The 15,234-nt window shown below is 41.0% G+C and overlaps 1 protein-coding gene across 4 annotated transcripts in view; it reads left to right on the forward strand.

The window, feature by feature from the left end:
- Positions 1-13,386, forward strand: part of TMCC3 (transmembrane and coiled-coil domain family 3) — a 114,679-nt gene extending 101,293 nt beyond the window's left edge. For all 4 annotated transcript variants that reach the window (XM_027855839.1, XM_027855842.1, XM_027855841.1 and 1 more), the window contains exon 4: positions 7,923-13,386. In XM_027855839.1, the coding sequence (XP_027711640.1) occupies positions 7,923-8,225 (303 nt within the window). In that variant the 3' untranslated portion in view covers positions 8,226-13,386. The remainder of the gene's footprint in view (positions 1-7,922) is intronic.
- The last annotated feature ends 1,848 nt before the right edge of the window (positions 13,387-15,234 follow it).

A 15,234-nucleotide genomic window follows, 5' to 3' on the forward strand; every position in this document is an offset into this window, starting at 1 on the left:
TGATTCTTGCTACTATTCTTCCTACTACTCCTGCTACTATTACTACTACTACTATTCCAGCTACTGTTACTACTATTCTTACTACTTCTGCTGTTACTATCACTACTCGTGCTGCTGTTACTACTAATCCTCCTCCTCCTCCTGCTATTACTACCACTACTATTCCTGCTACTATTACTCCTACTACTACCCCTGCTACTATTACTCCTACTCCTACTACTACTGCTACAACTACATCATCAGGGGCTGGGCACAGAGAATGTCAAGGAGATGCACTTTGGGAAAGGAGTTTTGCCAGCCTCGCCCTTCCTTCTGGTGACCACCATGGGTGACCGTGTTATAGTACTGCATGGGAAGGGCATCCTTCCCCACTCCGTTCTGCCATCTTCGTGCTGTCCTCTCCATCACAGGCTTGACTGAGGTCATCCAGTTTGGGGGAATAATGACACCCTTCTCTCTTTTGATTGGTTTTAGTGGATTTAGGACTGCGGGGCACTTCAGAGCTCATCTAGCCCACTTTATTCCCCTTCATTTTATAGGGTATAGAATAGATCTAGAGCCAGACCTCAGAAAATTGAGGCCAAAGGAGGCCAAGACTTGCTCAAGATCAGAAGAATATTTAGCCCCAAAGCCAAGATTGTGCCCAGCTCTTCTGTTTCTGAGCCCAATGTTCTTTCCGCCATGTTTTTTCATTCCTCTGCCCCCCCCCCTTTACCCAGATCACTTTCGTACTTAGAAGCTATGGGTTGCCCCCTTCTGGAGGTTTCTGGGAAGGGTTCACATGGCTGTGTTCATAATTAGAAAGGGTCGGGCTAGATTATAGCATGATAGACCTAGTCCTGAAGGGGCCTCCAACCCCCTCATTTTACAAATAAGCAAACTGAGGCCTGGGGAGATGAAGTATCAAATCATGAAAATAATAAAGTGGATGAGGTCAGATTTGTGCCAAGATTGTGGCATCGTAGCTATAGAACTTGAAAGCAACTCAAAGATCATCTAGTCTAGCCCCACCCACCTCGATTTACAAATGAGGAAACTGAGGCCTGGAAGTGAAAATGTCTTGGTAAAGGTTATGCAAGCATCTGGGGTAAGATTTTGAACCCAGGTCTTCCTAACTCCAAGTCCAGCACTGTATCCCCTATGCCGCTATCTGGCCAATCTCTAGGATTTGTTTTTGGTTGCATAATTCTAATCCTAGAAATCCCTCTTTGCTCAGATAGAAATGAGAAATTTCCACTATTTTGTGATGTCTGTTTGTTTTCTTTTTATTTTATTTTTCAACAACCTGTGATTTCATTGGTATAAGGAACTCCCGGGTGATAGAATTCCATCTACCAACGCAGGTTTGTACCTTCTCTGCAATTTAGAATTCAGGGAATTGTCTAGAGCCCCAAAGTCCAATGAAAACAGAAATGGAAGCTGCTAAAGAATACATGTGTATAATATATCCCTTTGGGTGTATATTGGCTTAGAAAACCATATATTAACATCTTCCATGTTTTATTGTGTTTTTATTTATTTTTCTCAAAATTTCCCAATTCCATTTTAATCGGATTCCAGGGAACACTAAAAGGTTAGGTGACGTGCCTAGGGTCACACCCAGCCAATATGGACTGGGGCAGGATTTGAACCTAGGTCTTTTTGGCTTCAAGGCCATCTCTCTAACCACTTTACCACACTCTTCTCTCCCTCACCTCTTTTCCACTTGAGCATCAGCTTCAAGGCCTCTAAGCCCTGATTTTAGGCAGTAAGCCAGATTGGGGGGAGGCTCAGGAAAGTCACCCCCTTCCTCTAAGGCCTCCCAGGATTTACTTTGTAAACATACCATTTATAAATAGGTAATATTTGTAAAGTATACAAATATTTGTGAAAATGTTATTTGGAAATATACCTTACCTATACCATTCCAATCTCTCTTGCAAATGTCAGCTCCTATTTTTCTGTATGTCTTAAGCATTTTGAGGGCAGGGCCTTCTCCAGGCTGGGACTTTCTTACCCCACAGGGCCTTATTTTAAGTAATAGTTCATTCACTGTTTGAGGACTGGACATCTCAGTGAGCATTGACTAGGCATTTACTGTGCAGAGAGGTGGCACAGTGATTAAAATGCTGGGCCTGGAGTCAGGAGGCCCTGAGTTCACATCCAGCTTCAGATATTTACTAGCTATGTGACCCTAGGTAAATCACTTAACCTCTGTCTACCTCAGTTTGCTCATCTGTCTACCTCAGTTTGCTCATCTATAAAATAGGGATAGGCAGCTAGATAGCGCCATGGATAGAGTGCTGGGCTGCAGTCAAGAAGACTTATTTTCCTGAGTTCAAATCAGGCTTCAGATACTAGCTATGTGACCCTGGGCAAGTCACTTAACCCTATTTGCCTCAGTTTCCTCATCTGTAAAATGAGCTGGAGAAGAAAATGGCAAACCATTCCTGTATCTTTGTCAAGAAAATCCCAAATGGGGTCACGGAGAGAATTGAGAACTACTAAACAACAATAACAACAAAGCATTTACTATGCATTAATGTGCTGGGGATACAAAGAAAAAAAATAAAAATAGTCCTTGCCCTCAGAGGGCTTACAGTCTAACCAAGAGAAACAATATGGGGAAATAGAGATAGATAGAAAATGATTGGGGGGAGGGGGTGTGTGCAAATTGCTATCTAGTACTCTTCACGCTTTTAATTATGACCCTCTTGACAGTCTGGTGAAGCCAACGGACCTTTCTCAGAATCATGTTAAATGCATAAAATTAAATACAAAAGACTACCAAGGAGATGGATTATATTGAAACATAGTCATCAGAATGTATTTTTTTAAGTTCCCAAAGCCCAGGGTAAGAGCCTCCACACTAATTTATGGGGGAAACAGGGAATGGTTTCATGTGGAAAGAAGATGGAGCTCAAAACAAATCAAGGATTCTGTGATGTGAAAGGGGAGGCAGAAAAAAAATGTTTTTAATTAAATATTTAAAAATTAAAAAAAAAAGAAAGGGGAGGCTAGAAATGCATTCCAGGCACTGGGACACAGTGGAAAGGCATTAAGATATGGGGAGGGGTTAGGAAGGATTGGAAAAGGGCACAGACTTTTAAAGTGGGGAGACCCAAGTCAGCAGCCATTGCTCTAAGAGTCCAGAAAACAAGACATGTCAGCCAGAATGGTGGCTTTCCACAAAGTGAAACCAGGGGTCGGTTATTTCACTAGCTGGTGTTCCAGCTGCCTGGCTGATAATCCCAGAACCTCCGAACGTTGGGCAATCCCAGGCAAGGTGGAAAGCATTGACCTCCCAAACCGAGGAGATCGGCTTAGGTTGGCAGATAGATTATGGGGTATTTCTGGCCCTGCTCTTAGCTAGGAATGCTGTTGCCATCACCCTGGGCAATTTAATCATTTACATTTTAGCAGGTACATTATAAGGGTCCAGTATGATGTCATTTAGCTTCAAAATGTGGCGGTCATCTGGGTTGTCTGTGTCTGGCTTTTGTTGGTACTTGGATTACTTTCCTCCTTCCCTTTTTTTTGGATCACCTAGAAATTATTTGGGGGGAGGTGAAAAGCAGAGAAGGAGGGGGAGAAAAGTCACCAGGGGATTCAGAAAATTTAATTTAAGCTTTTATTCCTGTTTCCCTTTTGAACTACAGAAGGGGGAAAAAACCTTGCCAAGGAAATGACTAAGCGTGTGGTTTTGTCATGCTGGTGGGTAGTGAAGCTGTCAGGGGTCTTACTCAGCACAGTCTTACTCAGCCACATAGTGGCTTCTGAGGCCCAGCTCTAGGCTACGCCAAGGGCATTCATACCCTGGACTGGCCATGGCCATGGGCCGAGGGTGCAGGTTAACCTCCAGGCAGGGAATGTGGAGATTTATTCTGAACCCTCAATGAAAAGCATCTTGGTGGCACAGTGGCTAGATAGAGCACCAGCCCTGGAGTCAGGAGGACCTGAGTTAAATCCGGCCTCAGACGCTTGACATTACTAGCTGTGTGACCCTGGGCAAGTCACTTAACCCCGACTGCCTCACGCCCCACCCCCCAAAAAAAGAAAAAAAAGCATCTAAAAGTAGTGTGAGGAAATAATACTAATTCACAGATCCATAACCCTGTAAGATTTGCAGAGAGATAGACAGGTATATATTATTGTCCCCATTTAACAGATGAGAAAACTGAGCTTCTGAGTCTCCCAGCATCACAGATTTGACTGCTGGAAAGGATCTTAGGGGTCATCTACTCCCACATTTTACAGATGGAGAAACTGAGACCTAGAGGGACTGTGCTTGGAGGTAGCTAGATGTCACAATGGGACTGGAGTCAGAAAGACCTGAGTTCAAATCTAGCATAAGATACTTACTAGTTGTGTGATCCTGGGCAAGTTATTTAACCTCTGTCTGCCTCAGTTTCCCTCAAAACTATAACACGATGGTAATAATAGTACTACTCCCTAGTACATACTAAGAGAAAATGCTTGTTGTATTCTTTGTATGAGAAGAAATGAAGATGCTTTAACTTTGATCATCTGGTGTGATGAGAGTTGCCATGGCAATGCATTAACTCCATTCCTTGGTCTCCAATGTTTGTACTTAATGGAAAATTATAATGAGTGTCAGAGCTGTTAGCTGTCTCCTTTTTTTTTTTTTTTAAGCCAAAAATGACTTGAGCAAATGCATTTCAGTAATCAGCTTAGGCAAGATTAGAGGGCATTGAACATCACAGCAGGTTTATCAATCAACCAGCATTTATAGAGTGCTTGCTGTATGCCCAGTACTGGAGATATAGGGGCAAAAAAAATGGTCCCTACCCTCAAGGGATACTGGGTTAATAAATAGGGGAGTAGGTGTTTGTTGAATGAATGCTAGGTCAGAGGCTTTCCTCAGCCACCTAATTTTTTTTCTGTTTGTTTTTTTATCTCCACTCTTGTCACTTCTGTTAAGGGGAGGGTAAAAGACTGTACAGTTTTAAGTTTAACATCACCCCATTCCTCTGTAATATCTAGATGTGCAACACACTCCATGAACTTTGTTGTTGTTGTTGAGTTGTTTTCGGTTGTGTTTGACTCTCCTTGACCCCATTTGGGGTTTTCTTGGCGAAGATACTGGAGTGATTTGCCATGAGGCAAACAGAGTTGAGTGACTTGCCCAGGGTCACACAGCTAGTAAGTGTCTGAGGTTGGATTTGAACTCAGGTCTTCCCGACCCCAGGCTCAGCACTCTATCCGCTTCGACACCTAGCTGCCATTGAGCTTTATTTGCATATTTAAGGGTACATTGGGAAGAACTTGGAATTATTCTGTCATTTTCAATATCAACCTCTCTGGGCCTCAATTTCCTCATGTGTAAAATAAGCAAAAACTAAAACTGTATCTCCTTCCTTTTCTTGGACAGGTAGAGATGGGGAAGCGTCATAGTTGCAAAATGTTATATTTGGAACTTGGTTGTGTTGATTGGCTTAATTGTGTGTGTGTAGGGGAGAACGCTGTCTGCCTCAGTTTCCCCACCTGTAAAATGGATAAAATAATAGCTCCTATCTCCCAAGGTGGTTGTGAAGTTAAAGTGAGAATATTTGTAAATCATTTTTCTAACTTTAAAGCTCTATGTAAATGTATATTTCTGTGTGTGTGTGTGTGTGTGTGTGTGTGTGTGTGTTTTAGGAGAGGGGCAGGTACAAAGAAATGACTATGATGTGGAAAACAAATGTCATCAATAACGCTTTGATTTTTTTTTTTTAAGGTAGAGGATTCGACTAAATCTAAATTCCCTATCCGTGATCCCATTCTGAAGACACAGGACAATGTAGTCCTCAGTGAACTAATTCCAGAAATCTGTTATTGTCACTAGTAATATTCTACTACAAGGAAAGGTTTTTGTCAAATAGTACAGACTTGCAGAGCAAGAGCAGAAAAAAAACCTTGCAGGTCATGAAATCCAGCCCCCTGATTTTACAGTTGAGGAAACTGAGGCCCAGAAATGTTAAGTGACTTGCCCGAGGTCACTCAGCTAGTAAGCATCTGAGACAGAATTTGAACCCTCTGGCACTATGCACTATACCATGCTTCCTCAAATGATCCCCAAATCCTAGCTAGAGCTTCCTAGTGCAAGCTAGGTGACCAGGAGTAGAACACTAGAGTTGGAGCCTGGAAGACCTGAGTTCAAATCCCACCTCCAACACTTCCTGGCTTTGTGACCCTGGGGAAGTCACTTCTCCTGTATCTGCCACAGTTTCCTCTTCTGCAAAATGAGGGAAATGATAGCACCTACGTCCCAGGGTTGTGAGTTTACAATGAGAATACTTGCAAAGTGCTTTTCTAACTTGAAAGCTCTCTATAAACACTAACTATTATTATGATTGCTCTTTCAAGCAGTCATAATAACTACTCTTCATGTTTATGTAGCATTCTTGGGTTTTGTGAAGTGCTCTTGTTTGAAAGACGCGCCACATTTGTAGAGCATTAAAAAAAAATTTGCTAAGTCCTTTCACATATATCCCTCATTTGATCTTATTGGACAAAATGAGTTAAAATCTTGGAATATTTTTTTTCGTTTTCCTTCTGTCTCCTTTGTTAGAATAACATCATTAAAATGTGTGAATTACTTTCTTCTCAAATGATAGAGGCATACAATTGAAGCTTTGAATTTTTTCTTTCCATTGAGAAACTCATAGGGTAGATGCCTTGGAAGCTTAATAGTAGATTTAAGAAAAAATTTTTTTAAAGAATTCTGTTCTTCACAAAGAACAAATAGTCAATAAGTACTTATTATATATATATATATATATATGCAATTGGGGTTAAGTGACTTGCCCAGGGTCACATAGCTAGTAAATGTCAAGTGTTTGGTCTGAGGCCGGATTTGTGCTCTATCTATTGCACCACCTGGCTGCCTCGATAAATACTTATTATTAAGCACTTATTATGTGCCAGGCACTGTACTACGCATTGGGGATACAAAGAAAGGCAAAAGACATTTCTTGCCCTCACGAAGCTTACAATGTAATAGAAGAGACAGTATACAAACAACTATATATATATATAAAAAAAGATTGTACTTGAAACTGAATCTTTTTTAATAGTAGAATTTTTTTAAAGAGTTTTATTAATTTTTTTTATGCTACAGTCACTTTTCTAGGACAACTACCTCTATCACCATGCTGAGACTGGAAACTATAGGGATTTTGTAACATTCATCACTCATGGGTTACCACTCTTCTACATAGAAGAAAGAAGTGTCTTTTGTCATGTGGTTTCTGGAATCAAGATTGGTTCAAGTCTTGTAAAATGTAGGATTACAGATTTAGAGACAGGAAAGACCATAGAGGTCATTAGGTCCAACGCTCTTATTTTATAGATTGAGACTGAGTGAATGTGCCAGAGAAAGCCCACACTTAAAACGGAGCTTAGAAATGGGGCAGCTAGGTGGCACAGTAGATAGAGCACCGGCCCTGAAGTCAGGAGGACCTGAGTTCAAATCTTGCCTCAGACCAAACACTTGACTCTTACTAGCTGTGTGACCCTGAGCAAGTCACTTAACCCCAATTGCCTTAAAAAAAAATTAAAAAAGAAAAAAAAGAAATGGTCAAGCCAACACTCATCATTTTATAATTCATAGGTTGTTGTTCAGTCATTTTCAGTTGTGTCCGATTCTCTGTGACCTCATTTGGGGATTTCTTAGCAAAGATACTAGAGTTTGCCATTTCCTTCTCCAGCTCATTTTACAGATGAGGAAACTGAGGCAAACAGGGTCAAATGACTTGCCCAGTGCTTACACAGCCAGTAAATGACTGAGGGTGGATTTGAACTCAGGAAGATGTCTTCCCAAGTCTGAATCACCCAGTTTAACCCATCCTGAAGCTCGTGGCAATGAGAATATTTGTAAAGTGCTTTTCTATCTTGAAAGCTCTCTATAAACACTAACCATTATTATTCCCCCATCCCCATAGGAAGCCTTGGAGTCCTGCCAGACCCGCATCTCCAAGCTCGAGCTCCACCAGCAGGAGCAGCAGGCCGTGCAGTCCGACGCTGTGAACGCCAAAGTCCTCCTGGGCAAGTGCATCAACGTGATCCTGGCCTTCATGACGGTCATCCTGGTGTGCGTCTCCACCATCGCCAAGTTTGTCGCTCCCATGATGAAGAGTCGCTTTCACATCCTCGGCACCTTCTTTGCCGTCACGCTTCTCGCGATATTTTGTAAAAACTGGGATCATATTCTGTGCGCCATCGAGCGGATAGTAATACCAAGATGAATCTCTTCACCCCGACTTCACCTCCTTTCGAGAGAGTAAACCTTTTTTTCCACGTATACTAACTACCAAATTTTTCAAAGGAGCTGTTGTGCACACTGGATGGCAGCTTCAAGAGGACTCGAGCTGTAACCTGTAAATAATTGCAATTCTCTAACCCGATAGCAGTTGCCTACTTAATCACTGTCCATGGTTAGCCTGTCTCTTGTCAGATTCTCCCCTCACTACTTGCTGCCTTAATTGGAACAGATTTCCACTCTGCAAAACCAGCACAGCGTAAGAAGGGAGTGTCGGTTGTTTTATTTTATGTTTTTAATTTAACTTTTTTGTTTTTATTTAAGTTTTTGGGGCTGGGTCAGGAAGATTTGGTGCATGGGAAATGTCAGGAGGATCAAAGTGGATTTCAAAATCTACCTTTTGAAATTGGGTGTCTCAGCAAACCCTTTTCTCCAATGATCTGCCTCCCAGAGAAATAGGAGAGTTTGGCTTAGTAAAAGAGATGCGCATAAGGGCTAGAAACATCAAAAGATTCTTTTCTACAGAGGTACCCAATCTCTTTAGCTAGTCCACAGTTAGGGCTCTCGTGTCCATAGTGATTCACTAGAGTTGTCATGGGGACAATGAAAAGCCTTCTAACACGCTAGTAGCCCAACATCAGGATTTTCAATGGGGATCTACTGTCCTTGAAATTGTAGGATTTATGAGTGGATTTAATCATTCCACTTGATTTTATCTTAACTGACTAGTGACTTTATTTTTTCTCTAGAATGTGCCAAATAGTTCCACATGGCTCATATGATTATCAGTTGGTCTGGAAGTCATTTGTATTTTGTATCAGGTCCTTTGAGGACTACCCCGGCCTGTTACTATGTGACAATCAGCCTTTCAGAAGATGTGGTCCCCTTTCTGTTTTTCTCTGTGGGAAATCTCAAAGCATATGCAAACATAGGAATGACAATGTTATGTTGCTATAGGAAGCAAGGGAGACACCCTTGATTCAGCATGACTTCTTGGTCGCCTCTAAAGAGAGCATGATGTCATGTCTGGCTTTAGGGCAGATAGTTGAGTGAATGGTGATTGAAGTGGATAGTGAAATCACCCACTGCACCGATAAGGTCCTCTTGGGAAGGCGGGAGATTAGAGAAAGAATAACTTATGAGAACATTAGAGCTAGAGATGCCACCTGTCTCTTGCGGTCTTATGGAAAATGTCATTGAAGTTAAAGCATTCTAAAAAGTTCCAACTTGTGTGAAGTTTTTTAGCCTCTGAGTAAGGAGGAAAAAAATGCTTTCTTTGACATAGAGGTTTTCTTTATGTTTAAAAAGCAAAAGGAAGAAAATGGAAAGACTGTGTAAGTAGAAATTTTCTACTTGGCTCCATGTTATTCAAAACATACCTTCCTTCAGTTGTGCAGGAATGTGTGTATATGTGTTAATTTTTAATATGAAGAACTGTTAAAACATCCATGCATTTTTTTTTGTCTTCAGGAAACATTGTTTTTAATGACTTGGATTCGAACAAAGTGCAATATTTTTCAAACAGCTGCTCTTAGGGAAATCTCTTGTTTAATGTGATTGTGTGAACTGTGGTTTTAGGGAATGGGTGGGGCAAGCCTCTGGGGGGAAAAATAGGTGTGACTACTTTCGTGTCATGCAAGCTTAAAGAAGAATATTCAGTCTCTTGTTTGTTGAATTTCTTTGAATCAAGCTCTAGGGAAGAGCTGAGGTCCCTTCCTGGTGTTTGTTAGGACTTCTGTCTTGTCCAGAGGTATCTGTTCTACAAGTTAATTGAGTGACTCACCAAGCCAGGGTTAAGTGGAAGGGTCTTGGGTTCTTGGGGAGGAGAACATAGGTGAGTTTCAGTTTCCTTTCCGTGTCTGTGTTTAATGATCAGTATTCACCTACACCCATGAACAGAAAAATAAATTGTAGTATTTGTCATTCATTGATATCACAGGCAGGATCCTGAGTCTACTCTCAGAGGAAAGCCCCAAAATACTCATGGGAAGGGGTGGGAATGTCTTTGTTCTGTAATGGTTTGTGTTGCTATTTCTTTTCGTTTGGAAACAATGAGTAAAAATCTGTTTTTTCCCATGGGGAATTAATGTTTGGCCCCCTATTTATTGTTTATTCATGTAATCAAACTGCTTGATTCTCTTTTCACTGCTAAGATCTTCTGATGAGTGAATCTTCTCACTCTAGTATGAATCAGTAAACATTTGGAATGAAATAAATGAGGCTTCATTGGGATGCTGTTTGGTCATATTGCAATTTCTGGGACTAGGGAGTGAAAACAGCTCGAGAGGGGTGATAACCCTGAATGTCTGTGATTGACAAAATCCTGAAACTTATGTTAATAGGTGATATCCTAAAACTATTCTTTAGTGGTGAATGCTGATTTAAATTTATATGACCAGCTTCCAGATAACTAGAACACTTTGTTTTAATGAATCCACCAGTAGGGCAGAGTTTGTTCTGAAGCCTCGTTGAAAGTTTATGACCCAGTAGCCGATGGTATACTTTGCAGGGGCAAAGTATACTTTTCATCTGCTCATTATGATTTGTTCTGTTAAAAAAAAAATAATAACTGAATAAGACTTTTCTCTTTGCACCCTATTATGTCCCCATTAAATGGGGAGAATGATGGTGTACTGTAAATTGAAAACATTAGTGAGAATAGATGAACTCTTCTTATTTAATATCTAATTTTTTCTTAGTAGAAACATAGGATGCAATCATATCAGGAAAATATATGCATTTGAAGTGACTATACATTTTAAACACTGAGGAATTTAAACATTAAGGAATTTTCTCAAATTTACATGTAGGCCAACTAACCTTTTATCCCCCATTGTCTCCTGCCGTCCCCATGGATAAGAAGATAGGATTTTTTAAAGTCTTAAGCATAGGAAAGCCAATTTTTTGTGTTGCCTAACACAGTGCCCACTGAGCTGTCATGGGATGTAGAGCACTGAACATCCTTGGGGATTGAGGAAGCTTTTTGTATTTGGTGGGCTTCCCCCGATTTTCTTGATCATTGAATATACTTTCCCACAGGTTGCCTTTAAAAGAGTCCTTAGTTCAAGTTGGAGCCGGTAACCAAAGCACTACATTGCCCACTTGAAGGGGGTGACTTACCTGCCATCTTTAAGCTCTATTATTTTTGAGAATCTGTTTCGTGTTGTATATTGCCCCCCTAATGAGATGTTAGATTGAGCTTCCCTGAGGCTGGTTATAGCCCCACCCACACTGCCCCTCTCCACATGTGTGATATTTTCACCCAACTGCTTTTATAACTCATTCCTCCAGTTCCTAGGCTTCTATTGATCGTCTCTACAAGTTCAATAGTATTGACTAGGACCGGCTTCCCTCTGGCCATCAATTACCTCTGTGTCCTTTGAGTTTGTTTCTGAATCACTCAATTCCTAGCATGGGAAGGAAACATTTTTATAATGTGTCCAAAAAACCCAACAACACAGTTCTCTTGCTTTGGAGACTTTTAAGAAACACACAATTATGCATACGTGTATAATGAATAGGTGGTCACTGAATTGAAATGAATGACTTAAATGAAATGGTCTTCCTGGAACCTGCCTAGAAGGGGGCTATGGGGAACCATGTTGCTATACCTCATAATTTCCTTCCCCATCCTTCTTGGTTCTAACCCTAAGCTCACAGGGCCAGCTTTACCTCTCCAACTACCAGCCCTAGTCCCATTACCCTCCCTTTTCACCTCAGGCCAGGGGAGGGTTGGAGGTGAGAGTTACTACCAGGGGTAAGGGGCAGCATCCTGAAACCACCAAGCCCCCAGTAAAGTGACCCTTTGGCCCTTTTCCCTACTCCAAATCCTCTTTTCATACCCAGTACTGCCAAGACTGTCTGAATCTGATTTTCTCAGATCTGGGTTTCCAGAAGCTCTAATTGCACCAACTTGTGATTTTTCTTTAGAGTCCAAGTGGAAAAAATGAGAAGGTGGGAAGGGGTAAGGGTAGGGTGGGATGTGTTTATGAGTATGTTATAAAAGTAAACCTTCAATCCCTGACAGTGAAGGGGAAGCAGGCTACTCTAATAAATTGTGGATCAATGCTTAAAAGGAAAATTAAGAAGTCAATTGGCAATCAGCCAAAGACAAAGATGTATTTTTTTTCCTTGCCTTTGCCCTGACAGGCACCCTCTGACCCCATGCCCCACCACACCCCTCGGGCTTAAGGCATAGAGCCACCAACAGTGGCTTGGAAAGGGGTCCCCTGGCCCTCACTGTAGATTTGTTGGGGGAAAGTATGTGCCTGGCATCCTGGAGACTCTGAATGCATTTTCCCAGAGAAACATGATTACGTGGGATTGTTAGGTTCTAATCTACAGTGCTAGACTTGAGAATTTAATAGGCTAGCCTCGGAGCCCAGCCACCCTGGATAACTTTGTGTAGGGTTCTTCCAATAAATTGGAGGCTGTATCATGTGTATTTCCTTAGCTAATGTTAAAGCCCAAACACGATGAATTTAAAATGCAGTGTTTTCGTTGGAGAGATGGCTTCACATGGTGGCTTGGTTCCCACTCTGAGGGATTAACAGTCTGCAGATTTAAATTAGGAAAGGAAGGGATCTGGGCTGCCTACATCCTAAAACACTTAGAAACCTAAAGAAACAAACATTGCAATTAACAGACTGACTGGCAACCCCCGTTAAGAATAAAAACAGTCAATTTCCACAAATCAACCAAATGCTCTCTGTTCTAAGATGTTTGGAAATAATGTATGTACATAGATTGTTTCAGACCTGATTTGTTTGTTGCAAATTTTATTTATTTAAAGCATGTGCAGTGTGGTTTTCTTTTGTGTGTGTTTGAGAGAAATGTTTCAACAAAAAAAGCACTGCTTGTGTCTAAGGGAATGCCAGCCTAGGTTGTAGTCATCGATGGTAAAGGTAGCTCTTATCTGGCTGTCAAGTCTGATGTGTCCACCTTCAAGTCACCATTTTGTGTAGCAGGCTATAAAGTTTTATGTCAACCAATGTGAAAAAGAAAATCTGTAAAGTCTTAGTATATTTTCACCTCGCGATATGTGGTCATAACTGAACTCAAAACAGGTGCCATTATTTTTTTAAATAAATGTAGTTGATGTTAGTTTGGCTGTTTAATAAAGAGTTCAATTTCCTTTTTTAAAAAAATAAAAGCTTCGTTGATGCCTTTTTTTTTTACACCAGTCATCACTAGCCATTCACCCACTTCTACCTTTCCCTTACCCTTCCCTTGTAAGAGAAAAAAAAATAACTCAAATTACTCAAGACTAATTGATGTGATTGTTGGAGAGGAAGATTGATTATGAGTGTGGAATATTGCATACCCTATTAGAATTGCTTCAGCAAAACTACTGGACACATCTAGTGAGTCTAACAGGATATGCAATGCTGAACCCTTATAGTCCTTCCCATCTCAGATAGTTAATGAACATTTATTAAGCACTTATTATGTGCCAGGCACTAAGCTAAGCACTAAGGATGCAAAGAAAGGCATAAAAAAATTCCCTGCCTTTCAGAAGCTTATACCCTAATGAGGGAGACAATGTGTAAGTAACTAGATATGTAGGGGATACATACAGTTAACTAGATGGAAGGTGAGAGGGAGAAGGCATTAGCAGTTGGGATGGTGGGAGACTGAGGAAGACTTTCTATGGAAGGTGGGATATGAGCTGGGTCTTGAGGGAAGTCAAAAGGCAGAGATGAGGGGACAGGATTCCAGGCATGGAGACAAGAGATATTTTGTTTGAGAAGGTGCAAGGAGGTCAGTTTCACTGACCTGTAAAGGGTGTGAAGGAGAGTGAGGTATGAGAATGAATAGACTAGAAAGGTAGAAAAGAGAGGGGCTTTAATAGCCAAACAGAAAATTTTATATTTGAGCCTGGAGCTAATAGGGAGCTACTGGAGTTATGGGGGGTGGGGGGGAACAGGTGTAACATAGCCAGATCTACACTTTTAGGAGAATCACTTTGGCAACTGAAGGATTTGAGTGGGGAGAGACTTGAGGTAGGGATACCAGTTAGAAAAAAAGGGAGATGAATTTCCTCATTATTTCTCCAAGCCCGAGGTTACTCATATTTACAACTGACATTATTTAATTAAAGACTTAGATTTTTTTTAATGGCCATCATATTTGGCAAATGCCATCTTCAATCTGGGCTATGTTGGGCCAAAATTGAAATTATTTTTCTCCAAATTCCAATATCATAAGATCATACATTCGGAGCTGCAAGGGACCTTGAAAGGACGTATAGTGCAACCCCCATTTTACAGATAGGGAGACTGAGACTGACTCAGATTAAGTGACCTACCAAAGTGACAGTGGCAGGATTTGAACCAAGATCCCCTGACTGCCAAACCCAGTGATCTTTCCCTTGTATCATGTTGCCTCTATAAGACATTATCATCCTCCCTTCCAGATGGAGATATCAAAATCCTTCTGGTACCTTGAGAAGACTGATGGGATTGGGTTAAAAAAAAAAAAGTGGGGCTTATGAGAAGTTAGTCCCAACTAAAATCCCACCTTCTACAGCCCTTCCTAAACCCTCTTAATTCCAATGCTTTCCCTCTTTAATTTTATTTCTTATTTATCCTGTCTATATCTCACTTTCTGTATATTTTGTTTGCATGTTGTCTTTTCCATTAGATGATAAGTTCCTTGAAGGCCAGAACTGTCTGTCTTTTGCCTCTTTTTGTATCCCCAGCCCTCTGCATAGTGCCTAATACGTAATAGGTGCTTAATAAATATTGATTGATTGATTATTCACTGTTGTGTGCTCAGATTGCTGGGAAAGCTTTTTGCCCCTTCTCTGGAAGGGACTATGAATTCTATAGTGGCAAGGAGAGAGCTTGCACGGTAAGCCAGAGAAGGGAAAGCAAAAAAGATGAGGCCAGTCAGAGAGTGGACAGTGAGAAGACTGACGCAGAGCAGAATACAGACTGCAGATCTGCCTTCCCATTTTCCTACCTCCACCTTCAACATAAAATCATCTTTTCTTC

This window comes from Vombatus ursinus, unplaced genomic scaffold (assembly GCF_900497805.2).
Source record: "Vombatus ursinus unplaced genomic scaffold, bare-nosed wombat genome assembly UNPS02011334.1, whole genome shotgun sequence".
Lineage (NCBI taxonomy): Eukaryota > Metazoa > Chordata > Mammalia > Diprotodontia > Vombatidae > Vombatus > Vombatus ursinus.